A 27,121-nucleotide genomic window follows, 5' to 3' on the forward strand; every position below is an offset into this window, starting at 1 on the left:
GATCGGTGGCTTTGAGCCGTTAGATGAGCCTAATAGTAAGTGGTTAGGTGTCAGCGGGTCTGATATTTCCTCTTCCAGCGGCAACTCAGTAAGCGGTCTAGAGTTAATTATCATTTCAATTTCAGCGAGCATATTTCGAAGCAGTTCGTCGGTTGGCAGGCGCTTCTGCTTAATTTCATCTAGAGCCTTTTTAACTGACTGAATTAGTCTCTCCCAGCAGCCTCCGAAATGCGGCGATGCAGGTGGATTAAACGACCACTTCGTATCTACGCTAACGAAATGCTTCATCAGTTTCTCTTGGTCGATATTTTTCAAGGCTTCTTTCAGAACCCGACTCGCGCCAATGAAATTTGTTCCCCGGTCGCTTATAATTTCAATTGGCATACCTCTCCTGGCGATGAAATTTCGCAGTGCAAGAATGCATGAGTCTGTCGTAAGCGAGTGAGCTAACTCTAAATGTATGGCTCGCGTGGTCATGCAGGTTATCAGAACCCCCCAACGTTTTTCGACCCTACGGCCAAGGACGACTTGCATAGGCCCGAAATAATCTATTCCGATATACGAGAAAGGCCGAGAGAAGGCCTTAAGACGCATGGGCGGAAGGTTGCCCATTATTGGAGGCTGAGGCAGAGCATCTTTTATTTTACAGTGCTGGCAGCTACGACGGACTCGGCGATATACGGATCGAAGACTTGGCACGTAATATTTAGTGCGAACCTCGTTCAGAGTAGTTTGGTGATTTTGGTGCAGATAGCGTTCGTGGATACTTGCAATTATAAGATCGGTAACGTGATGCTTTTTTGGGATCAAGATTGGGTGCTTTGTTGTTTCGTCTACATATTCGCACGCGTCTATGCGACCGAGCATCCGAAGAATACCATTCGTATCGAGAACTGGATTGAGTTTATACAGTGAGCTACATTTTGGTAGTGCACGTCGTTTTTTCCGCTTTGCGTTTTAGCTCCTCCTAATATCTGTAGTTCCTCGGCGAAACTCGTAGATTGGACGAGTTTATAGATCACAATCTCAGCAGCTATAAATTCATCCTTAGTCAACGGACCACACACCGGTGCTTGTTTTAGTAACCTGGAACGGATGTTTCGCGGAAAGCGACAGACGAATGCTATGCGCCGTACCAAACGAATCCAACTCGAAAAGTCTTCAAACTTAATCGACGGTTCTCGAGTGAGATGATGAAGCGAGTGCGCACGAAGTTCTTCCGATGTCGTGCCGAAGTTTTGGTTTGACAATGGAAACTCTTGTGTCAATTTCCACAGAAAATCTGGAGCATGAAACCAACGGCTGGACGGCTCAAGGCTTGGCACCTTCCGCCATTTCGTGGCCTCGTCGGCGACATTTTGATTAGTCGATATCCAGTTCCATTCCGAGACATCCGTTGAGTCCAGCAATTCACTGACCCTGAACGCCACGAACTGACTATACCGACGATGGTCAGAATTGAGCCAGCAAATCACATCCCGTGAGTCTGTCCAGAAAAATCTCTGGGACGGTTTTAGCTTATGCGACTCAACGATACTGTTAGCCAGACGAGCACCTAGCACTGCAGCCTGCAATTCGAGCTTCGGTATTGAGACGAAACGTAATGGGGCTACACGAGTTTTCGATCCGATCAGGGCACATTCAACGCGATCACCTTCTTTGAATCTGAAATATGCAACAGCAACGAAACCGTTTTCCGATGCATCGACGAATACATGGAGTTGAATTACCGTCGTGTCGCTGGCTGATGTAATCGTTCGATAGCATCTTGGAACATTGACACGCTCGACCAGCGGTAACACATCAAGCCACGTCTGCCACTTCTTCCATTGCTCCTCTCTTATGGGTTCGTCCCAGGCTATACCTGAACGCCATATTTCCTGGAGTAGGGTTTTTAGATACATCAGAAAATTTCCGATCAACCCTAGCGGATCATAAACCATCATAAGCGTTCTTAGTACCTGCCTTTTCGTTGGAATTGCCTTTCCCGAGAGTAGTTCTCTGTCAATCCTCGGAGATACCTTGAACGTAAACGAATCCGTAGTTGTGCACCACCACATGCCTAAGATTTTCTCCGTCGCTAGTTCGTTGCCGATATTCAAACTCTTCTCCGTGTTTAGTCCGGCATTCAGTGCTTCGATTACATGCTGTGAGTTCGACAGCCAGTGTCGAATCTCAAACCCAGCCTGAGCGTGGATGAAGCGTACGTCCTTAGCTAGTTTGATTGCTTCCTCCTCTGATTCCACACTGAACAGCATGTCGTCCACGTAGTGCTCGTCAACAATGGCTTCGACCGCTCTGGGGAACTGATTTTCAAACTGTTTTGCGTTGTGGTTTTTCACAAACTGAGCACAACTGGGCGAACAAGTAGCGCCAAAGGTCATTACTTTCATGATAAATACGTCGGGATCGCGGCTTGAATCACCGTCGCGCCAAAGAAACCTTTGACATTGTTGGTCTGTTTCGTTGACCATCACTTGATGGAACATTTCTCTGATGTCCCCTGTTATGGCAACACGGAATTCTCGGAACTTATGCAGGACTGACAGTAAGGAGACTAACTGGTCTGGACCGGTCAAAAGAAGAGAGTTCAGTGATATTCCAGCGACGGAGGCAGCCGCGTCCCAAACTATCCGGAGTTTGTGTGGCTTGTTTGGATTCTGAACAGGAAATATCGGTAGGTACCAGCATCGTTGAGGCTTTGCTGCAGCTTCCACAGGAGTAAGCCGCCTGATATAGCCCTTTTGCTCATATTCGTGGATGTGCCTCTTCAATGATTCAAGTAGATTTGGGTCTTTCTGCATTCGTTTCTCTAGACAAACCAGTCGCTTGAGCGCCATCGTTCTGCTCTCCGGTAGTTTCACGTTGTCGTATTTCCATAAAAGCCCTGTCTCGTATCTGTCGCCTTTTACCTGAGTGAGTGATGTCAGCAATTTGTTAGCTCTTTCTCCATCCTTGGATAGCATTAGCTTAGTCGTATCTGCCACACCCATACTGTCAAGCGAAAAGTATTCCTTGAGGGACATTTGTAGATTCGCGTCCACTTCTTTACTACATGGACATATGTGGAAGCTATGGTGTGCCGCATTTTCCGGTGCCGACAAACTAGGTGTAAATGAGCATGGCCCATACACAAGCCAACCAAGACGTGTTTTAGTCGCAGTGGGTTCGTCTACATCTCCTTCGTGACTATCAATGGAATGGCCCAAGCGGCAATTATCGATCCCTATCAGGATCCTGGGAGAAACGTTGCTATATGACTCAATCTTCAGCCCTTGCAAATGACTATACCTACGAGCCATGTCATCAAACGACACAGATTGGCGTGGTAATGCGAGATGGCCAACAGTATGTACTTTAGGTAGTAGATATGTTTTGCTCTCGCTATTGATTCCTGAGATTTCCAACGAAAGTTTCACTGAATCCTTCTCCTCGCGATGCTGGTTCGATGTCCAGTTGAGACATAAAGATTGTGGTTCACCATCCATACGTAGCTCTTTCAAGAGGCTATGCTCCATCAACGTTGCTGAGGACCCGTCATCCAAGAAGGCATACGTTCTCACCGATGTGCCACGACCGTGAATAATTACAGGAACATAACGGAATAAGACTCTTCCAACGCTACCAATATGTGTATTCTGAGTAATAGTTGCCTGTCTCTCGGAATATTGTGTCTGCGCTATCATAGGTTGATATCTGGTATCGTCATGCAGTAATTCGTTGTGCATATAGGAGCACCCGTTTCTGCCACACGATTTTTTCACCTCCGAAATGCTTTTTCAAACATTTTCGACAAAGCTTTTGTTGCTTCAATATCATCCATCGATCGTCCGTCGTAAGAGCCAGGAATTTCTTGCAAGTGGCAGGACTGCTACATACTCCACGACAAACGACGCATTACTTGATGGCTGGTTCAGAGACCATCGTGTTAGATGATGTTGGTACGCTATCGCCATCGACATGCACGTGCACATCCTCTCTGCGAATACGTTTTTCCGTCTTCATTCCATAAGTAGGGACAGTAGGTGGTATGGTTACGATGCAAGCTGCTTCTACTAACGTTCCAAGCCAGTCGCTGAAGTCTGAGAGTGTCGCAGCACTCATCTGCTGCCGATGCATCGCCCAAGTGAGCTTAACAGTGGGCGGTAACCTTTCAACCAACTCTTGCAGAAGGGCTACGTTACACAGATGCTCTTGTAACCCACAAGCCTTTATTGTAGCGCACATGTTCTGAACAGCAACACCGAAGTCAATAAGCGTGTTGAGTTTTTCGGCTTTTGGAGGGGGCATATCCCGGATGCGACATATCAAGGAGTGCACTATAATTTCCGGACGGCCAAATAACGTACGCAATGTATTTATGACACCTCCCAATCCAGATGGATATAGAAGCCGGCTACGAACAGCCTCCAATGCCTTCCCCTTTAGGCTGCGTTGCAATCGAAGCAAATTCTCTTCCTCGCTAAAACCACACATTCTTGTAGAGTTCTCGTAGCTTGCAATAAACAGGGGCCATTCTTCCGGGTCCCCTGTGAAAAACGGTAAATCTTTAGCAATCGCTTGGCGGGCAGCAAGCTGACTTCGGCTCAGCTCAAACGGTTCGTCGAACGAAGGAAATGCTGCGTTATAGGTCGATGGAATATATTCAGGCACATTTCCGTTCTGCGACGCTGTCTGACTTCCGGGACCTGGTACAGAATTTCTCACACCGAAGTGCAGTTGTAGACGTTCCTCGAGATGCTTCCTCTCAAGCGCCTGCTTCTCCGCCAATACTGTTAGCTGTTGCTCAATTTGCTCCGTAATATTCGGGATGGTTGGCGCCGGCACATTGTTCACATGTGGGATTACTGTAGAGTTGGCATTTGGTGTGATTCGACGCGTTTCCAGGGCTTGTAAACGTTGGTCGAACTCATGTTGCTGTCTCAATAAAGACCTTTCTACTTCCAATTCCTTCTCTCGTATACGCTGCTCGTAGGAGTTTTGCTGCTCATCGAATCTTCGCTGTAGCTGATTTAGCTTCCCCCGTAAGTCATTGATCTCCGCTAGACGTGCCTGGCTGACTAGTGACTCCTGCTGATCCGTTGCTCCTGGTGCTAGAGGCGTAGAGAATCCGAATGCGCCCTGAGCTGCCTTTGCTTCAATGCATTTCGTACAGCTCCAGTCAACATACGCTATTTTCTCGTCGACGCCCACGCACTTGAAATGGTGCCATTGACTGCATTCATCACAGCACACCATACGGCTGTTGTCCGGAGATTGGCATATTCTACAACTCGTGCCGGAAGGGGGATCGACCACCTGAGAGAGACCCTTGCCTTTCGACATTCTAGCGACTTATTGCACAATCCGATCGCGTATAAACGAAATTTTTAATTTGTTGCAATTACAACTAAATCGACGGTTTCCGAATTTATAACCTCACTTTATTCCTGTCGCAGATGGTTAAAAATTTCCTGCGTTTGTATATAATTTTCATTAGGTATACATAATAGTTCATTGTAGTTTTAGTTAATATAAGTTACTTACGTTTAGTGTCTGATTTAGCTTGTAGTATAAGCAACTATAGTAGCATGGGCAATTTTCTTTGCCGCACGTGGAAAATTCTATAATTAGGTTATATTTAGTTTACAATATTTCAACGACATTTAATTCATTTACCTTTTGTTTTAGTTTTAATCAATTAGCTTTAAGTAGTATTAGATTGCTAGATCTAAGTACAATTTAGGTTAAGCTATTTTAAGGAAGAAATTTAGCATGTAATTTTAATTACTGTAGGCCTATCAGATCAAATCTCACCTTTAGTGTCTCACTTCTATTCTGTGACAATTCATTTGCATGGTAAAGTTAGGCTTCTTATAATTAGGTAATTTATTGTTAGCATGTTGGCACTGAACCAAATCATGGTCTGCTTCTCGAGCCAAGGTGATAGATGGAGGTTCGGCGCATGAGAGTCGCGACAGACATCATTTATTAACTAAAATCCTTCGTGCGTCGCTGGAGAAAATAATTTAGAATATGCTGTGAATATTTCAAAGCTCGTGGTTTGAAGTGGATTTAAAAAAACGCGCTTGAAGTTTTTAGTATGCTTGGAGTTTACCTAAAAACGATAGGACTTTGATAGGAATTGATAATATATACAACTATATATTCTGTTCACCTTCCATTTTCTGTTATATCATTTTATTTCAATAACAAAATTTCCAAATCTCCCAAGTTTCTTTTTGGTTCAAAACCAAAAGTCGTTCGTAAACTTTTCCTAACATCGCGGAATCGAAAAGATTAAATCTTTAAAATGACAGTTTTGCAATCTTGTCGCTATCTTTTTTTACCACAATAGCAACTCAAGATAAAAAAATTTAAAAATATTTTCAAACAACTTTTCCTGTTCTAAAGTAGGTAAAATCTCCTAGAACACAATTAGCTGCATAGCAGGTCTTCTAGAAATAAGCTTGGTCGGTGAGGAACGAGTTTTTTTTCTTATTTTCCGGGAAATAGTATTCCGCGAAATGGTTTTTCCGGGAAATGATACATTCCGGGAAATGGTTTTCCGGGAAATGGTACATTCCGGGAAACGATATTTCGGGATATGGTACATTCCGGCAATTAGTTTTTTTCCGGGAAGTGGTATTCCGGGGAATGGTATTCCGGGAAATGACGTACAACCTTTGGGGCTTGTTATTTTTCACAACACCACACGGAAACGAAAAACTACCAAGAATTGAGTTCCTTTGACTCAATCTCGTGGTATCGTGGGGAACTTAAAATTAGGTAAACCGTGTTGAAGGTAGTTTCCATTTAACCACGGCAAAAATTACAACTCATTGATAGGTTTTTTATACTCAAATTTAAGTTGAATTTACCTAATTTTGAGTATACCCCAAACAACTCAAAAGTACCTTCCTCCACGGAAGACCTCGACTGAGTCGAATCTCTCGTTTTGTTTTTGACAACACTAATAAGTGCGAAAGCGAGGCACAACTCAAAAGTAAGTTAAAAGAACTTATGCTGCAGGTTGTTTTATTTAACCGTGCACTATAATGGCAAGATTCGAATACAAGACTAGAGGATGGACATCCTAAAGGATGTGATGCAGTCCTATGCCAAAGAAAACGTGCCTTTACATGGCAGTTTCAGTAAGATATTGATCGAAAACACAAATCGGAGTATTTAAAAGAACGATTTCGGCATAATAAAGTGACTATAATTTCGGACCCTGCCAATCTCTCTCATCAATCCCGTATAAAATCTACGGAATGTACTTAAAAATAAGTCATTCGGTCAAAATTTCACAAATAAAGATTGTTTGTGGGAAGCGGCTTAAAAGGAATGGTACGCTATATCAACGAAAACTTATCAGCGTTTGAATGACTCAATACCAAGACGATTGGATAAAATTTGGTTGAATAAGGGAGGTTACTAGCTATTAAAACATTAAAGTCTTAAAATCATTGGATTTGAAAAATTTTAATGCAATGGATTAAAATACACCTATTTCATTGACCAGATCCTTTTTTTGGATTTCATGGAGAAGAGAGAGTTAAGATAAAACATAACATTTAATTTACAAATAAAAGTGCTTTTTCATATTTACGACTGTGCCTAAATATAAAATATTTGAATATAAAAATATTTTTAGAGAAAACTCAAAATTTCATATATTTTTATCTCACACCTATTTTATTGACCAGCAGTGGTAACAGTGGTTTTTTATTGCGACTATATTAGGCACATTTTGTTTTTTACATTTTAACGACATTCAATTAGCTAGAGATTACTGGGTAGGGAAAGTTATGAAAATTAGAGCCATAGTACTCAAGTGAGAGCAAGGATGTGAAGTAAACAGGAAAAAAAGGAAAAAAGAAAAAGGAACTGATGGGAATCCATCGGCAGCGGTGGGTAGCCGCTGTAGACACAGCCATTGCCTTACACAATGTAGCAAACCCGCTACGACTGTAAGCACAGTGACAATAGTCTAATAAAAATCTATCCCGGCATTCGAAAGGCAAACAGAGATGAACAGCAGCAATCATCATTTGATTTATGCTAATCGTCGACAGGTTTTCAGTGGTGATCTTGTGTGGCTTAATTTTTGTCGGTTGTCACGGTGAAGATGGACACGTCTACCTTTATCAGAACACAAGCTAGTGAACTCGAGTGATTCGTAGTTATGCTGCCTAAGCTCGACCCTCATTAGCAGAAGACAAAATTTAAGCCAGTACGATATTAAGCCTGTTCTAATGACCCTGCCACTTCTTTTTTTCGATCTGTTTACTTTACTCCCTGCTCTCACTTGAGTACTATGGCTCTAATTTTCATAACTTTCCCTACCCAGTAATCTCTAGCTAATTTAATGTCGTTAAAATGCAAAAAAGAAAATGTGACTAACATAGTCGACACAAAAAAAAGAAGAAAAAAAATCCTTTTCGCCTTATCAATTGGCTTATGGTAGTTTAAAAGTGCACAAAAAATTAAATACCTATCGCTACTATAAAACCCTATCAACAGTCTTAAAGCTGTTTTATAAACATTCTCAATAAAATAAGATTCTTAATAAAATAATAAAGCTTTATCAAAAGAATCATAAGAGTATCTAGCCTTCCCCAATTCAGCTAGAAATACTCACAGTTTTATAGCGTGTTTGTTATGAACAATTGGGTTTATGGCTATACTGGTGAAGAGTAACTCGCTAGATGGACATTACTATGATTGCCATTGAGTCGCCATTTGTAAAAACTTTGCGTCATGGACTATGAATTATATAAACATTTCTAAATAAGAGAATATGGAATAAGTACTTACTTAATTTGGAGCATAAGTTGTGATGAATTAGTGATTTTGATTTATTTAGTTTTTAACGCTTTTGTGTTAAAACGGTATTATTGTGAGAGCCCTATACGATTCTCAATTTTATCGCTACTTTCACGATGAAATTTGAACCACATGTTCTTTATGATTCAAAAACTTTACGATTTCATTTTAGATTTTACTAACCTCTGTTTATGTTGTTCACTAATGGATACAAAGACGATGTTTACGACCGCTAATGGAATTTCTTAAAACTAAAATTGTTACTTGGAAAATTCACTGTCAAGGAAGATCGATAAAAATCATTCCGTAAAATAAGAGCCGCAAGCTTTCCAAAACACTTACCTAATATTTTTTCACTTTTATTTGTTATGTTAATCAAGGTTTTACCGTTGTAATGATTTTTGCTTTGAGGAAGACAAAAAATTAAACACGTATCTCCTTTCTAAAAAATGCAGAATGAGATTCTTCTGTTAAAATTAATGTTTAAGAATGGCGCTTCCACGAATATGTACGACAATCAGAAAGTCTTACGATTTTCTGAGAAACTCGGGGGGGGGGGGTCTGAATAGCCCCCACGGTCCTAATATCCCGCTCCCCCTAATAAAAAATGCTCTTAATCTTACCACAGTTTAACCACAGTTGCAGTATGCTTCTAGGTATGTTAAACAAATATAACTAAATAAAAAAAAAAAAATGTGTTTGCTCATTGGCCAGGAATTTGTTCTAATTACTCCTCTGTGTGACGGTTCTCTGATGGAGGGATGTGCTGTTGTCTATACGGATACGAAAAACTACCAAAAGTTGAGCTCTTTTGACTCAATCTCGGGGTATCGTGGAATAACGTAAAATTAGGTAAACCGTGTTGAAGGTAGTTTCCCTTTAACCACAGCAAACATCACAACTCACTGACAAGTTTTTTATACTCAACCTTAAGTTAAATATGCTTAAATTTAAGTTGAATCTACCTAATTTTGAGTATACTATAAACAACACAAATGTACCTTATTCCATGGAAGACCTCGACTGAGTCGAATCTCTCTCTTTGTTTTTGACAACACTAATAAGTGCGAAAGCGATGCAAAACTCAAAACTACCTAAATTTAAGTTAAAAGAACTTATTGTGTGGGTTGTTTTATTTTTTCGTGTACTCTCGCGAAATAAGATTGGAACAATCTCACTCGCTAGGTAGATACTGTACTGTATTCCAAGCAGAGATATTCGCGATTATGTGGTACAATCGGCCCCTCAACAAAGCTTGTCCGGCAAAGTTAAATACTTCCGCTCCGACAGCTCAGACAAATCACGGTCCAAGCAAGTAATCGCGCTCCGAAGCCAAATCGAAGAACTAAGCATTGTCAACACTATCTACCTTGTCTGGGTGCCCGGACATTCAAGTATCACTGGAAATGAATGGGCTGATGAATTTGCCCGGTCAGGATCAGCGATTGACTTCTTTGGTCCTGAGCCTGCCCTGCCACTTTCAACAAGTTGAATAAGGGAAAAAATACGGTCCTGGGCTTCATCCGAGCATCGCAATTATTGGAGAAATCTAGAACAACCGTAACCAGTGATTTAAAACAAATCCTGCATTTTTCGAAACTCCACTGCGGCATGCTGGCCAGGACTTTAACCGGCCGCTGAAAACTCAATTATCACATGGCAACTATTCAGCGCGCAGTCATTTTCTTGTGATCATTGTGAATCCGACTACGGAACCTCACATCATCTGATATGCAACTACCCTACCCAGTAGTAGCGGAATTGCGATTCCGAGTTTTCAGCCGTCCTTACATAAGCGATACCGCGTTTGGACGACTGAAACTCAGAAACACACTAAAGTTTCTTATACAATGCGCTAAAGAGCGCTAAGCTGGCTCGCTGGCGATTTGAACTACTTATGAGTTTAACTTACCTGCTGTTTGTTTTTGTGCTGTTAAGTTTCCCACCCTTCCATTTTACTTCCACCCTTCCCCTTCTTATTTCCTTCCGATCAGGAAATGATGAGAAGATACGGCAAGACACATATCCTCGACTACACACGAGTAACGTGCCATTTGAGCCACTATATTCTGATTCCTGATGATAAAACGAACTGGAATGTATTCAAAGCCACGTGTCCATACAATCCGTGGTTGGTCACACCAAAAAAAAATGAGCCTTTACAATAACCCGATTTATGTCATACGTCTCCCAACCTTTGAACGGAACGGATCGTTATATTTCACAGTGGTGCTCGGTGTGTAAATTTTAGTGAGTCAAGGTCATCCTTTGTTCGTTCGTTAGCAGCCGTTCTGCTGGTGCCGACAGTAAATCCAGTACATTGTTTTCGCTGGTGCGGAACAATCGACGTTGTTTGCAGATAAGTTTTGCTTTATTTTTTTTTCCTCGTTTGCTTTCTTTCCTTTTCCCTACTTTTACTCTACCTTGCAATCAAATAATAAGACACATTCCCGTTTATATAACGCTCTGCCCTCGTGCTTAAATGGCCGAGGGCGAAATACCATCTGATGTAATCATGGAAGTCCCTGATCCCCCTAATACTCGCATTGCTCCCCGTATAAAGCAGTACCCAGAAGGTTCCTCTGGGCCATGGGTGGTATATTTTCGGACCGGAGAGAAACCGGTTAATATATTAAAACTTTCTCGAGATCTGACTGCTAATTACCCGGCCGTAACTCAGATAACACGTGTTCGGGCAAACAAGATACGTGTTCTAGTGAGTGATCTCGGCCAGGCAAACGCGATTGCTTGCTGTGAGCGCTTTACGCGGGAATTTAAAGCGTACGTGCCTTGTGTGGCCTGTGAAATCGATGGGGTAGTGTCCGAACCGGGCCTGAAATGCGAAGAACTGTTGGAGCACGGGGTTGGCTGCTTTAAGGACCCCTCTCTTGAACAGATTAAGATCTTAGAATGCAAACAATTGTATACCGCAAACACCGAGGGAGGTAAGACTACCTACTCTCTATCAGGCTCGCTTCGGGTGACATTCGCCGGGTCCTCTCTTCCCAACTACATCCTCCTTGACAGGGTTCGCCTACCAGTTCGCCTGTTTGTACCGCGGGTCATGAGCTGCAGCAATTGCAAGCAGTTGGGCCACACAGCCACATATTGTGGAAATAAGAAACGATGCGGCAAATGCGAAGGAGAGCATGAGGATGACTCTTGCGACAAAGAAACTGAAAAGTGTATTTGCTGCGGGGGCCCTTCACATGCTCTTAAATCATGTCCTGCGTACAAGCAGCGCGGGGATAAAATTAAGCGCTCCCTTAAGGAACGCTCAAGGCGTTCTTATGCAGAAATGCTAAAGAATGCTTCGCCATCTGTCCTGTCCGAAAATCCCTATGCTGGTTTGGCTAACGTTGAGCAAGAATCTGACGACCCACGAGAGGGAACATCTTTGGTTAACCCAGGGGAATCCAGGAAAAGGAGAAATCCAGCCTCCCCTACATTGCCTCGTAAGGGTGCCAAGGTGTCGTCCACTCAGAGTGCGCCATCTACAACCAATAAATCCACCGGAAGTGATGCACAAAAGCCGAAGCAATTTGCTCCAGGACTTGGAAATATTAATTCTAACAAGGAGTACCCACCACTTCCAGGGACATCCAAAACCCCAAGTGTCCCCTTTTTTCAAACAGATACTCAGTCCAGTAGCGGACTAATGAAATTTTCTGACATAGTGGACTTAATTTTCACAGCTTTCAATGTTACTGATCCTCTTAAAAGCCTTCTGATACGTTTTCTCCCTATAGTGCAAACATTTTTGAAGCAGTTGACTACTAAATGGCCCCTCCTTGCAGCGATCGTATCCTTCGATGGCTAAGTCATCGAACGAGGTCACCGATTCGATCACTGTTCTACAGTGGAACAGCAGAAGTATCCTCCCGAAAATCGATTCCTTTAAATTTTTACTAAATAGTTTAAAATGTGATGCTTTCGCATTATGTGAAACTTGGTTAACTTCCGATATAAATCTCAACTTCCACAACTTTAATATAATTCGTCTGGATCGAGAAAACCCCTATGGAGGAGTACTTTTGGGGATCAAAAAGTGCTATTCTTTCAACCGAATTAACCTCCCTTCGACACCAGGCATTGAAATTGTCGCTTGTCAAGTTTTAATCAAAGGTAAAGACCTTTGCATTGCTTCCATCTACATTCCTCCTAGAGCCTCGGTAGGGCACCGAACGCTTTGTAATATCACGGAATCCTTACCGGCACCGCGGCTAGTTCTGGGAGACTTTAACTCGCACGGTACGGTATGGGGCTGTCTTCATGATGATAATAGATCAACATTAATCCAAGATCTTTGCGATAATTTCAACATGACCATCTTAAACACGGGAGAAATGACGCGGATTCCTACACCACCAGCACGCGCAAGCGCGTTGGATTTATCGCTATGCTCGACATCGCTACAGTTAGATTGCATGTGGAAGATGATCCCTGATCCCCACGGTAGCGATCATTTGCCTATCGTGATTTCAATTGCTAACGGTTCAAGACCATCGGAAACAATCAATGTATCGTATGACCTCACACGAAACATTGATTGGAAGAGTTACGCGACCGCGATATCCGTTAAAATCGAATCCACTCAAGAACTTCCTCCGGAGGAAGAGTACAGGTTTTTGGCTGGCTTGATTCTCGACAGTGCGAATCAAGCTCAGACTAAACCAGTACCCAGCGCGAATACCTATAGACGGTCTCCCACCCTGTGGTGGGATAAAGAGTGCTCAGAGCTGTACGCGGAAAAGTCCACTGCATATAAGGCCTTCCGGGAAGACGGGTTACCCGCTAGCTATCAACAGTACGCGTCGTTAGAAAGGCGAATGAAGAGTCTAATGAAAGCCAAAAAACGCAGTTATTGGCGCCGGTTCGTCGACGGGTTAACGAGAGAAACAGCGATGAGCACTCTTTGGGGTACGGCTCGACGTATGCGTAATCATAATAGTACCAACGAGAACGTGGAATATTCAAACCGTTGGATATTCGCTTTCGCCAAGAAGATCTGTCCGGACTCTGTCCCGGTACAGAAAACGTACCACGCCGCGTCTTCTCACGATACCGCGAACGAAACACCGTTTTCGATGGTGGAGTTCTCACTTGCTCTCTTATCGTGCAACAATAACGCCCCAGGGTTAGACAGAATCAAATTCAACTTGCTGAAGAATCTGCCTGACACTGCAAAAAGGCGCCTGTTGAATTTATTTAACAAGTTTCTTGAGGGTAACATTGTCCCTTATGAATGGAGGCAAGTGAAGGTCATCGCCATCCAAAAACCAGGAAAACCAGCCTCCGACCACAACTCGTATCGGCCGATTGCAATGCTGTCCTGTATTCGGAAGTTGTTCGAGAAAATGATCATGTTTCGCCTCGACAATTGGGTTGAAGCAAATGGCTTACTGTCAGATACACAATTTGGCTTCCGCAAAGGCAAAGGGACGAACGATTGCCTTGCGTTGCTTTCTACAGAAATCCAAATGGCCTATGCTAACAAAGAGCAGATGGCATCAGTCTTCTTGGATATTAAGGGGGCTTTTGACTCAGTTTCTATCAACATTCTGTCAGAGAAGCTGCACCAGCATGGTCTTTCACCAATTTTAAATAACTTTTTGCTAAACCTGTTGTCTGAAAAGCACATGCACTTTTCGCATGGCGATTTAACAACATCGCGATTTAGCTACATGGGTCTTCCCCAGGGCTCATGTCTAAGTCCCCTGCTCTACAATTTTTACGTGAATGACATTGACGATTGTCTTGCCAATTCATGCACGCTAAGGCAACTTGCAGACGACGGGGTGGTCTCTGTTACAGGGCCCAAAGCTGCCGACTTGCAAGGACCATTACAAAATACCTTGGACAATTTGTCTGCTTGGGCTCTTCAGCTGGGTATTGAGTTCTCCACGGAGAAAACTGAGTTGGTTGTTTTTTCTAGGAAGCGTGGGCCGGCGCAACTCCAGCTTTTATTAATGGGTGCAACGATCAACCAGGTTTTCACATTTAAATATCTCGGGGTCTGGTTCGACTCTAAAGGTACCTGGGGATGTCACATTAGGTATCTGAAACAGAAATGCCAACAAAGGATCAATTTTCTCCGAACAATAACTGGAACATGGTGGGGTGCTCACCCAGGAGACCTGATCAGGTTATACCAAACAACGATATTGTCGGTGATGGAGTACGGGTGTTTCTGTTTCCGCTCCGCTGCGAACATACACTTCATCAAACTGGAGAGAATCCAGTATCGTTGCTTGCGCATTGCCTTGGGTTGCATGCACTCGACCCATACGATGAGTCTCGAAGTGCTGGCGGGCGTTCTTCCGCTAAAAAATCGATTTTGGGAACTCTCATATCGATTGCTCATCCGATGCGACATTCTGAACCCGTTGGTAATTGAAAACTTCGAGAGGCTCGTCGGGCTTAATTCTCAAACCCGTTTTATGTCCTTGTACTTCGACTACATGGCACAGAGCATCAATCCTTCTTCGTACAATCCCAACCGTGTCCGTTTCCTAGATACTTCTGATTCTACTGTATTCTTCGACACATCCATGAAGGAAGAGATTCGTGGAATCCCGGACCATATACGCCCGCAGGTGATCCCCAATATATTTTATAATAAATTCCGAGAAGTCGACTGCGACAAAATGTTTTACACTGACGGATCAAATCTCGATGGGTCCACTGGCTTCGGTATCTTCAACAATACTATCACCGCTTCATTCAAGCTCAATGATCCCGCTTCAGTTTACGTCGCAGAGTTAGCTGCAATTCAGTACGCCCTTGGGATCATCGACACTCTGCCCACAGATCACTACTTCATCGTTTCGGACAGCCTCAGCTCTATCGAGGCTCTTCGTGCGGTGAAGCCTAAAAAGCAATTACCGTATTTTCTGGGGAAGATACAAGAGTCCTTGTGTACGTTATCTGAAAAATCTTATCAGATTACCTTTGTTTGGGTCCCCTCTCATTGTTCTATCCCGGGCAATGAAAAGGCCGACTCATTAGCAAAGGTGGGCGCATTAAATGGTGACATATACGAAAGACCAATCTGCTTCAACGAATTTTTTAGTATTTGTCGTCAGAGGACGCTCAATAGTTGGCAAACCTCGTGGAGCAATGGGGAACTTGGACGATGGCTACATTCGATTATCCCAAAGGTATCAACGAAGCCTTGGTTCGGGGGGATGGATGTGGGTCGGGATTTTATTCGTGTAATGTCCCGACTTATGTCCAATCACTACACCATGGATGCGCATTTGCGGCGTATTGGGCTTGCGGAGAGTAGTCTGTGCGCTTGTGACGAGGGCTATCACGACATCGAACACGTTGTCTGGGTGTGCGCCGGGTATTGTGACGCCAGGTCTCAGTTAAAGGAATCCCTTCGGGCCCGAGGTAGACCACCCAATGTACCAGTCCGAGATATGCTGGCAACTCGTGATTTCCCTTATATGTCCCTTATTTATACCTTCATAAAAACGATAAATATCCCAATTTAGCCCCTCTCTTTTATTTCTCGTTTTTAGAGTTTCCTCCTGCCTTGTGGAACCGATCAGCTCCAGAGTGCCACTATGTAACCGCCATCGCCCTTACCACTACGCCTGCATAGAAGGAAACTGAAGCGAGAGCGACTCGAGGTCCGATGACTTTTGAAGGATTCCCCGCGGGTCCGAAGAATACCATCCGCCAATCCGGTATTCGACGACTTACTAGACTGAGGCGCAAATTTGATACGCTGATCTCCCTCCCCCCCCCCCCCCCCCCCGCCGTTCGAGCGAAAGTTGCAAGTTTTGCTCTTCTTTCCCTGTCTCTCCCCTGTCCTTGATACAACTGCTGCTACACTGATGCGGAAATAAGCCACCCTTTGAATATCTTGACCAAGCATAAGTTTTAGTTAAAAAATTCAAATTAGTATTCTGTATTCCTAGTTTTAAGATAGCTATAATTTTTACTCTTTATTGAAACTCTTGTCCTCCATCTTGTAAATAGAATTGAATCCCTAGTTTTAAGATTTCTGTGAAATTTCTCATAAATATTTGTTCCCCCTTTTGTGTACTAAACTATATTGTTAGTTTTAAGATAACCGTAAAATATTTCGTAAAATACTATTACTCCCCCTCTTGTATATCAAAGTGAATCCCTTGTTTTAAATTTTTTCATAAAAAAATCTTTTGGCCCTCTTTTGTATATTGAATCTTATTTCTAGTCTTAAGATAGCTGTAAACTTTCTTTTCCTTTGTAAAAAAAAAATATTTCAACATTGTAACCTCCTAGTTTTAAGATATCCAAAATGTAAAAACAAAAGCATTTGGCACCGCCAAGCTAACGCATTTGTGCCTATCAAATAAACGAAATGAATAAAAAAAAAACCCGATTTATGTTGACTGCAGGATAATAATGAAAAGGCTGAGAAGTTTTAAGAATTGTCATCTATGTATAACTAAACCACACTCTTTTGATGTCTTGTATTTATGTATCAATGCTTTTAAACCACAAAATACACTTTTTTGAAATAGGATCATATTTTAATATAAAATACATTAATAATGAGGATGTTTGTGGTTCCAACTGATTTTGAAATATTTATGTACCAGTTTGGGTTCAAGTCGGTCTACATTTATCGATTCGCTAAAACATTTTAGTTTTGCTGGGTGTTCAAAAACATCAACTAAGTTGTTTCTCGGTTTAATATTGTAGGATTGCGGCCTAAACATCACATTGATCTCAACAGTGTATTGCTGACATTGTAAAACTGAAAGGATGTAAAACTTTATCTACAGCACCACTCTATTAAAATCTTTTACCATATGTGCTGATTGCACGCTCAAGATCGCGATTTTTTTTATTGCATTATGAAATTTAAGTAATTGGCCTGTCTCAATTCAAATAATTTTGTTAAACTGCTTCTTCGTCAATCACACAGGAAACTACTGACAGAAAACAATGCATTTGCAATATGTATTAGTTTTTAGTATTTATTCGAGTTTTCAGAAACAAAAGCTGGTGTTTATATTAAACAATCTTTGTCACAAATTTACTGTTTTAAAATTGGACTAGTTAAAAATACATGCAGTTTCACTTCACGCGTTCGAAAAATAGCGTTCGTTTCTAAACTATCCCTTAAAGCTTTATTCACACATTGTTTCCCTGCTGTTTGCTCTTAATCAGTAAACAAAATATTTTATTGTTAAGTATCTTTGCACTAAGTTTTAGTAGTTTAAGTATTGTGAATCGATAAAAAAAAACTTGCTCGCCCCTTGGTTGCAATGAATTTGTATTTTAAGACTGGATTGAATAGTTATGAACTCATTTTATCCAACGTTATAAATGACTTTACCGAAAACTGCAGCAATATGATATACATAAAAATTTGGCATTTGTATAGCTCGCGGGACATTTTTGCGAGCTAATGAATGAAATATCAAAAGTAAGGTTCGTTTTTTAAATTTTTAAGGGACAATTGAAGATCGAATCTTTCTACAGTGAACACACCAGATAAGTAATAAAATGCACCTCTAATTAGGTCAAAAGTTGAAAGACAATCAAAAATTAAATTAAAAAGTACCGTCCGACGTGCCTTGACAAGATGACGCAACACAACAAATTTTACGCTTTGCCATTGATCATTTTATGGGAACGGCCTTTCGTTCTAAACTCGCCTTCGTCTTGATCTAGAATTACAAAAAGTAAAAAAGAAAGAAAACGAAAATTGACAGCTTTTCCAATTGTAAAAACTGAAAACAAATTATAAAAATTTTGATAGCAATAATGAACATATTTATGTATTACAAGCGTCTTAACTAGTAAAACCCTCTCAGTTGGTGATAGTCGTTTGGCATAATTTCATTCAGCATACCATTTGTTGTTCATGTTTATCTACGTCAAACTTTACATGGTATCGGGGAGAATTCTATTTTCGAGAACGTTATTATAAGCATATCAGATATCCACCTTTTCACATGCCAAATGGCGGATCTGCTAGAATTTTTAAAAGTTATCATATTTCTCAATACGGCTTATGCTTACCCTCAGCGAATTTAAAATCCAAGCGCCAAAAAAACCTTGGGTACATTTCGGGAATATCAACAAACCAATCATATTTATTGATTTCGAGGGTACTGAGCTGCCCATAATCGCAAGTCAGTCCCATGTTCTATGGGATTCCTTATCTACATGGGACTGACTTCCGATTATGGGCAGTGAGCTGCTCTCACAAGTCAATCTCATGTAGATATGGAATCCCATAGAACAAGGACTGTTACTTTAAGGGCAGTGAAACTGGATGGATTTTGGAAGATACTTCTACAGCTTTCCAAAAAAAACCGATTAATTTAATTCGTAGGACATCCAAACCAGATTCTTTTGAAACGTTAGATGAAGTGAACCAGAACAATACATTCAGATTTTTTACGCGGTTTTTTGCGTGGTATTTTTACGCCGATTTTTGAATTTACGCGGTATCCAATAGCGTGGTTCCCATTATCGCGAATTCTTAAATTTACACGGCCTTCATATACGTGGATTTTTAATTTACGCAGTTTTCATTTACGCGAATTTTTAAATTTACGCGGGTTTTGAAATTTAGACGGCTATTATTTACGCGGATTTTTAAATTTACGCGGTAAAAAACCCTGAGTGTACTCTAATTTAATGTTCAACATAGCCTGTGAAAATGTGGTACAAAAATTCTACAAGTAAGTATAGAAACGGAACGCGATCTCGTACTTTTAAGAGTAACCATATTCCAGAAAAGAGACCCGTTAGCATCATGATCAACAGAAAACTCCAATGAATTTCGGGACTGGTCTGCCCTCGCATCTTGATTAAGCAATCTCGAAATCTTCGATAAAGCAGTTTTGTGACTTGGAGGGAGGGGCAGTCAATTTCGGCAATTTTTGCGTTTCGTAATATAAAATAATTGGCATATCAAACGAAAATAGACGTACAAAAATTCTGCTAGACGATTATTATGCCGAATGAAAGTAATGAGAAACGAAATTATACCAAACCGTCTGCTCTTCTAAAATACTTAAGGTGGTTTCTGATCTGCGCTATAATACTTATATTCACAATGAGACTGACGAAGCCAATTGAACGTATTGAATGCAAGAGCCAATCGATCATGACGTCACATAACATTGTCTTTTTGGATCCATGTAGAGAAGGTATAATTGTGGTGATGGTTAATTTTCTCTTTACTTATGTTATCAAGCATAGAAAAACAAAACTACACGACGAATTTGTTTCATTATATGTGCGTGTAAAGACTTGTTTACAACGTTGACAATGAAAGCGTTTGCTACAGCTTGGACATTTGCATGAGATGCTAGAATTGTAATTCTGAAATAAGAGTTGCCTACCAACTAGCTGCTTTAGACACCGCCAGAGTGAATAAATGTGTCAAACAGCGAATCAGTCACAATGAACAAGCCTCTATTGTCGTTCTATCGTCGGCCAGAGAATGTCATTCTTTCAGAAATCTATAGTTGTAAAACATCGGTCTGTTTGGAAATTTAAATTGATCTGAAGCCTGCACTGTATCAATTTTTGACAAAATAAAAGTTTTGATAAGCCTTTATCGAATGCCGATCGAGTGGCTGAAATATATCCTAGACCGCGAGTAAATACAGTGTACTAGCGCTTTAAGACTACAGATATTTTTTCTACGCGTGAAGACAGAGAAAATTTATTTTCAATGAGCTGAGGGCAGAGTGAGCGTTAGTAAATAATTCAATTAACCAATTAATCAAGCTAAGAATACGTAAACATGACATGACTTAATAACGGAGAATAATGATTGACAAAACACTTATTGAACTAAAGTACCTAAATATTTCATACTCGCTAGAAATCAACATGCGATATAACAGAATGTGAAATGTTAGCTAACGATGGTATGGTAAATTTACTTGTCGCTATCGATAGGACCATTATCGGGAGCATTGTGACAGCAGACAGTCTTCTTACCATGAAGCGAGTAACAGAACTTCTTCGTATTGCTCCAGTCTTCCTTTAAAGACAGGTTGAACATGGAGTAATCTGGATGACCGGTGACCTCCTTTACAATGTCGAGGAATTTTGGCAGAATGTCCTTCAATTTGTCGCCACTCAACGAAGTGTATGTTTCCAGAAGAATAAGTCCCTTACATCTGCAATTGTTGTCAAGTCCACCACAAATGAAAGCATAAATAGTATAATCATATACCTTGGATGACCTGGTTCCTTATAAATGTCCATTTGGAAATATTGATTATTCACCAAAAAGCAGCGACGTTTCTTGTAGATGGTAAAATGGGCATCGTCGCGTTGCGTGAGCATGTTTAAGTAGTCTCTGTGAGTAAGTTGTGTTTTCACCTCAATCGATTGACCGTGAAGATGAGGTCGACGAATTGTATGAATGTAGCTGAAGTGACCGTTCTGACCACGTTTCCGCAACCTAGCTTGAACCCGAGGACCGGCAGATTGTAGATAATGATGGATTACATCAAAGTCCTGGAACGCTGGAAAGCTGGAATCTTGTGGTAGCTCCGAAACTGGAATGTTTACATACATTCAAACAATGTTTTATCCATTTGCGTAATAAAAGCAATAAAACTTACCAAGAAATTTGACTTTCTTTGAAGTAGTCAAAAGACGATCGCCAGTATCAATACCTAGCTTCTGGCATACACATTCAATCATTCGGTTCATCTTATACTCAAAATCAGTCGAGTTATCAATAACATCAAAATACGGATGTCCAATCCAGGCGGCGGCTGATTTGTAGTCTAACTCTCGAGCCAAATCAACGCCTTCCGAGCGACAGGCATGATCTTCGGTGGAGTAGAACGCTTCTGCACCGTTGGCGGCTGAAACCATGTGGACGATGTGGTTGTAACGATTATCGCGCAGTTCCACCGGATTCCAGTTATTCGTTTTCATCATTCGTTCCCACTTTTCTTTGGAGACAACTGCAATGCAAAAGTTGATTACGTACTGTCCGATGCCATGAGAAGGGATAAATCGTGATACTAACACGCACTGGCATCCATCACACCGCGATCACAGATGATCAAACAGTTCCGCGTGCATGATTTTCCCAGCTCGAAAAAGGTGTTTTCGATCTGAATCATTGTGCGCAAAAGGTTTTCCTGAAACTTGTATGCTACAACCGTGAAAAATATATTGATAAGCAGTTATTTATTAATTCCATACGAACATAATATGGTGTGCTATGTGATGATTATAAAATGAGGGAAATTATAATCCAAACATTACAAATAAGACCGTTACGAAATGTTAATAGATATCATTAAAATATTAGAAAATAAACACGAATAAGAAAGTTTGATAAATACTACACGCATATAAAGAACTACCTCAAATTTATTTCTCTACACTTGATTTTGGTGATTGATCGTTGAATAAGGTAAATTTAAGTAAACCGCGTTCAAGGTAGTTTCCATATAACAACGGCAAAAACCACTACTTGTTGCAAGGTTGTTAATTTAATTTTGAGTAAAGTTCGAAAAAACTTAAAAGTACCTTATTCAACGGAAGAGCTCGACTGAGTCGAATCTCTCGTTTTGTTTTTGACTACACTAATAAGTGCGAATGAGATGCGAAGCTTAAAACCACCAAAATTTAAATTGAAAGAATCAATTATTTGCGTTGTTTTATTCTTCAGTATAGATTATCAAAAGCAATGAGAAACATGTAAATTATGTCACATCGGAAGAAAGCTGTTTTACAGAAGAAAAAATTGAAAAAATAATTCGTTATGTACAAAATTAAATGAAAGGTGTGGAGGGTAAAAAAAATGTAACAACTCGTGACATGGGAGGGAGTCAATTGTATGCATTTTAGTTGCGTTGAGGAAGCTTTCTATATCTAGGGTAACGAGTTTTTTATGAACCTAACCATTTGAAGCCTTTAGTTCGACTAGTACCTGCCATCTTCCTTTATCGTATTGGCTCAAATTGGGGTAGTCATGTTGAGGTGATTTTTCTATGGTCTATATTGGTTTTTAGGAACGAAGTGAAGATATTGATACCAATTTATATGCATTCCATCGACTATAGACTAGTATTAAAGAAAAATGTAGCAACCTCCATAATATTGCCAAGACAGACTGAACTAACAATTCAATATCACTACCATACCACCAGCCCTAAAACAGACTGATTACACTCATAGTAATGGGTAACGCCCTCACACTTGTTAGTCATATTCATTTCTCGTTCAACCCATCAATGCTACAACATAATATCTCTCATATGTCGTTTTTCATTGAAAAACACCAGGGCAGTGGATTGCACTTGTTTTGCACTTTCTAGCAGAAGTGAGGATAAAACACTTCTAGCGACCTGCTCTTCTGCTATAAAATTCAACATCCATTCAATCCCAGTCGATTCAAAACCAACTAAATCACCGGTCACGAAACTCCTCTGCTGTTTGAGCCAGTGCAAAACGAACCACAACACAGCACTTTTATCTTGTGTGCATTGTTTTAAGAACAAAAGAAACTGTGCGATTTGCTTTTACCAAATTAGAGCAGACTTGAGATTTTGTTTTACACGACCAACTTTCCGAGAGGTGAAACATTTTCTGAAGGTGAACATGAAGCATAGGTTTAAGGTTCTTCAGTATCACAACTTGCGTAGTGCAGTATTTATATCATTCATCACGTTAGATCTAGCAAAAAGATTCGCTGTACAGAACAACCTAAAACACTTAATTTAAATTGACAGTGTTGAAATGAAGATTCAAATGTTCATAAAAAATTACTATTTAAATGTGAGGCTACATGATTTGTCACCGCGTACTCTCCGTGAATCAATAACAAACTACATGTCGCCGTTCGGGGAAGTGGAATCCGTTACACTTGATACTTAGAGAAACTTCTTTCCGGGTACTCCTAACGGTGTTCTTGTGATAAGGATGCAGGTGAAAAGACCTATTCCCTCCCACTTGACTATCCAATTTAAATATAACGTTAAATATAATATTAAACAAACTACACTATTCACTCACGAAGGACAGACTTCTAGGTGTAAGAACTGCAACCAGAGGGCCCACCATGGAACACGTTGTGCGGAAGATGCCGAGGAGAATGCATCACTAACCAATAGCCCACACATCTTCAGCAAACCAGTCTTCAATACCATCACCAGAAGCACAAAACAATTGCCGATTTTGTGGCAGCTGTTCAGGCCATAATAGCAAATGTAAAATCAGCATCCAATGCTTCAGAACAACTCGAGGAATCTAATACCAAAGACAACGGCTTTACGCTCGTGACCTGTAAGGGCCATAAGAAAGGAGGAATACCTGATCGTTAGCATGAAGACACTATAAACCATGATGGCATTACCGGCGACAAGGGAAAATCAATCGACCCACAAGATGCACCAAGCAAGAAGACTAATGATTCCCCATCGCGAAAGAAAATCTCCCCGCGTAATAGAAAGTTGCGTGGACAAGACCCGAAGGATATTCAATAATATTTATTTTTATTCATTTTTATTTTTACATATTGTAATTATATAAAAGACCCACGACTCTGTTAAGTGACCCCAATGTGCCGTGTTGAATAAACGAATTACAAAAAAAATCTTATCCAGGAAATTCTGGGGAATCGATTGAAAATAGTTAAAAAGACCGCACGAAACTCATTTTATACTAACTCTTCCCATATCTCAAGTGTGAAATTAAATCTGCCTGTGCTTCTTGGAAAGAGGCTGAATGTTACATAATTCTTATGTAAAACATCCGGGGGATTCAATTGAAGACAGTTAGAATGACCACACGAAACGTTTGTATCCATTTTTTGTTGAAATATACCTTACTCCACTATTCAGAAAACAGCGGATCAAAAGTAAGAATGACCGCACGAAACGTGTATGCCCGTTTTACCCCAATTCTTCTCATTAAAGAAGCGTGAAATTAAACCTGGCTTTGCTACTCGTAAAGAGGATTAAGGGGTTACATATTAAGAGGTCGGCCAAAAAATCGATTTTTTTTATTCTTCTATCGTAAAGTTCAGGTTCTTAAGAATGTCACCTCAATTTTTTATAGAGATTGGAGCAGTAGATGCAAAGTTATTGCGTTTTTCATCTTGCTCCCTTATGGAGGTGTGGCTTATACTTGAAACTTTAACAGCGATTATCTCGAAATAATTTTTCCCAAAACGTTTTTGCGGTGACTAGAATTGCCGAAAAGGTTTTCAACCGATCTCAAAACTTTTTTTGCTTGTTCGTAATTTAACTGCCGTTTCTTTGAACGATTCCATTTTCTCGTTAAAATTTTCATATTATTGTTATAAAAAATCAGGCGAATATAGTGATTTTTAAAAAAATTGTCCCCGTTTCCAAAAAGAAGATTTTTTTAATTAATCGTTCAAGGACATCACAGGTACAAATACTAATAATTTTTTTTAGTTTGATGGTATCAGTTGAGCTGTTGGACTGGAATAGTAGTCACGGCAAATCTCTTTAAAACACGAATTTTTGCGGAAAATGCTATAACTTCGACAATTATTAATATTTTTTATATTCTTGAGTGGATTTAGCAAATTGGACATTAAAATACACTAGACGTATAACAAGTATTTCATAAAAATATGGCTACATACCTTTATAAAAATTCAAACTTTTCCCTTTTATCCCGCATCTCAACATATATAACCCCTTAATGCGGCTGATGAAAAGTAATAATTCTAATGTAAAAAAAAATCTGGGGAATCGATTGAAGATAGTTCGAATGCACAGTGGTCGGAAACGCCAAAAACGTGAACTTAATTCACTAAAGGCCAAACCATCGAATATATTCACAGGTTGTCTTTGGAGGAATTGTTCATATGAATATTCTCCACAATCTGATAATAATTGAAATAAGGCATGGCTTAATATGATCGAACTAAAAAAACTTACTTTTTATATTGTCGAGGTAGAAAGTTGGTGTCTTCGACAAAGTTCTAGGAATGCTCATAGTGAAGAATTTTGTTGAAAAATTTGATCTTGTAGGACTAAAGGTTATCGATTTATAAGGCGTTTCTATGGTAACCCCCTTAAATCTAGTTTTTTTAATATAACTTTTTTCATCGTGACTTTTCGTACAAACTATGTTCAAGACAAATGTGTTGGTATCAAAACTACATCATATTGTCGAAGACTGTATGTAAAAATACTCATTCGTTTCAAAGTTATTGAAGATTTTTACTTTTTTTTACACCAACTTCAACTACGCATAAGAAAGAAAGCTGGAAACCAAAATGCACGAACAGGTACTCTTTTCACTGTCTAAAGTACTCTAGAACCCTATCAATAGGGTAGGCTTACTTTATCATGTTTTTTGACATTTTGCATACAAAAATCAGAAAAAAAAATTTTTTTCGATTTTTCCCGTAAAATTAGTAATTAATGGTAAGACATCCTGTTGTAAGCTAGTGAATTAAGTTCACGTTTTTAGCGTTTCCGACCACTGTGGAATGCCCGCACGAAACGTGTATACCCGTTTTATCCTACTTCTTCACATAATGTATGTGTGAAGTCATACCTTACTCCTCATTTCAGAAAGAGGCTCGCTAAAGTAGTTTTTCTTATATAAAACAGTTCATGGAATCGATTGAATATACTGAATGACCGCACGAAACGTGTTTCCTCTTTTTACCCCAATTCTTTCCTCTATACAAGTGTGAACTTATACTTACCCCACTTTTCAGAAAGTGGCTGAAAGCGAATGATAAAAAGATTGAAAGTAGCTAGTATGTTCACACGAAATATACCCGTTTTATCCTAACACAAGTTTGAAGTTAAACCTGGCTGTACTTCTTGGAAAGGGGCTGAATACAGCTGATGGAAAGTAGGCATTCTTAAGTACAAAAAATCGTGTTCAGCCTGTTTCCGAAATGTAGTCAGACTTAACTGAAAACACGAGATATGAGAAGAAGTGATTAAAATGGGTTCACAAATTTCGTACCATCTGTAATCAATTTCTCGGGATTTCATAAATAAGAAATACATATTACTTTTGGGATGCCGCACTCAGCATTTTTCCTAATTATGGAGTAAGGATTAACTTAAAACTTGAGTTCTGGGAACTGGGGTAAAACGGGTAAACATATTTCGTGCAGACTTTTATTTATCTTCAACCGATTCCCTGGACTGTTTTGTATAAGAATTAATACATTTGATCAGTCTCATTCAACCTCTTTCTGAAATGAAGAACCAGAGCATTCTATCTTTCTTCACTCGTTTCCTTGGATTTTTTGTATAAGAAACATTACCTTTGATCAGCGGCATTAGGCCTGCTTCCGAAATGTAAAGTTAAGCTA

General features: G+C 40.2%; 2 protein-coding genes across 4 annotated transcripts in view; both read right to left on the bottom strand.

Moving 5' to 3' along the window:
* Positions 1-851: 851 nt before the first annotated feature.
* Positions 852-3,728, bottom strand: LOC131687866 (uncharacterized). The gene has a single exon (XM_058971956.1). The coding sequence runs from the start codon at positions 3,726-3,728 to the stop codon at positions 852-854; it is 2,877 nt and encodes a 958-aa protein (XP_058827939.1).
* Positions 3,729-17,258: 13,530 nt separating this feature from the next.
* The window catches only part of LOC131690143 (TRPL translocation defect protein 14), a 42,473-nt gene continuing 32,610 nt past the window's right edge, over positions 17,259-27,121 (bottom strand). For all 3 annotated transcript variants that reach the window (XM_058975695.1, XM_058975694.1, XM_058975692.1), the window contains 5 exons: positions 21,824-21,952; positions 21,408-21,758; positions 21,014-21,341; positions 20,776-20,957; positions 17,259-18,479 (listed from right to left, as the gene is read on the bottom strand). In XM_058975695.1, coding sequence (XP_058831678.1) covers positions 18,415-18,479; positions 20,776-20,957; positions 21,014-21,341; positions 21,408-21,758; positions 21,824-21,920 — 1,023 coding nt within the window. In that variant the 5' untranslated portion in view covers positions 21,921-21,952 and the 3' untranslated portion in view covers positions 17,259-18,414. The remainder of the gene's footprint in view (positions 18,480-20,775; positions 20,958-21,013; positions 21,342-21,407; positions 21,759-21,823; positions 21,953-27,121) is intronic.

The sequence above is a fragment of the Topomyia yanbarensis genome, chromosome 3 (genome assembly GCF_030247195.1).
Source record: "Topomyia yanbarensis strain Yona2022 chromosome 3, ASM3024719v1, whole genome shotgun sequence".
NCBI lineage: Eukaryota > Metazoa > Arthropoda > Insecta > Diptera > Culicidae > Topomyia > Topomyia yanbarensis.

Excerpts from the sequence above, each read along its gene's own strand:
- LOC131687866 (XM_058971956.1), bottom strand. The coding sequence starts at position 3,728 with ATGCACAACGAATTACTGCATGACGATACCAGATATCAACCTATGATA.